Source organism: Sinocyclocheilus anshuiensis, unplaced genomic scaffold (assembly GCF_001515605.1).
Source record: "Sinocyclocheilus anshuiensis isolate Anshui unplaced genomic scaffold, SAMN03320099.WGS_v1.1 scaffold86, whole genome shotgun sequence".
In the NCBI taxonomy this organism is placed as follows: Eukaryota; Metazoa; Chordata; class Actinopteri; order Cypriniformes; family Cyprinidae; genus Sinocyclocheilus; species Sinocyclocheilus anshuiensis.
The window spans coordinates 4,547,706-4,548,344 of NW_015547662.1; the positions used below are offsets into that span (position 1 = coordinate 4,547,706).

General features: G+C 45.4%; 1 protein-coding gene across 1 annotated transcript in view; it reads right to left on the reverse strand.

Annotated features, from left to right (window-relative positions):
• LOC107702411 (adhesion G protein-coupled receptor L3-like) overlaps positions 1–639 on the reverse strand; it is a 77,026-nt gene that overhangs the window by 20,745 nt on the left and 55,642 nt on the right. Inside the window, exon 16 of the mRNA XM_016504737.1 lies at positions 1–208. Coding sequence (XP_016360223.1) covers positions 1–208 — 208 coding nt within the window. The remainder of the gene's footprint in view (positions 209–639) is intronic.

A 639-nucleotide genomic window follows, 5' to 3' on the forward strand; every position in this document is an offset into this window, starting at 1 on the left:
CATAGCTGTGATAGTCCACGGTGGCAGACACGGCCACTATAACAGCAGGCACTCCGTATCCAGTGAGATAGAAGTACTTGGTGCGTGAGTACTCGCTCTCGAACACTTCCACCAGCATGATGTACAGCTGCACGCCTTCCAGAAACATCCATGTAAACGCGGCCAAGAAGAAGAAATGCAGCAGGGCCGCAAACACCGCACAGACGATCTGTAACAAAGATGTACACACTGAGCACAAAAGCTGCTGAAACTATCCACCAGTATCTGTGTGATCTGTGACTCGCTGCTTTGAGTATTAACTCATCTGCCCTGTTATCACTTCAGAAATTTCCCGACGGATTTCCAGCATTTTATCTTTGTCATTTTCCATTTGTCTTTGCTTATATTCTCTTCTCTCGCTCTCTCTGAGGACACAATGAGGTTTTTGTTATTAACGAGAGGTCAAAGACCCTCTCCATTTCTGTAATTAACAAGAGTCAGGTGCCCAACTTAACAACTTAAGGAATTGTGTGAGTGTTCTGCAATAAATCTAAATCCATCAAGTGTGAATATGTGGGGCTTTCTGTATGTAGCTTGTGTGTGTGTGTGTGTGTGTGTGTGTGTGTGTGTGTGTGTGTGTGTGTGTGTGTGTGTCGCGGG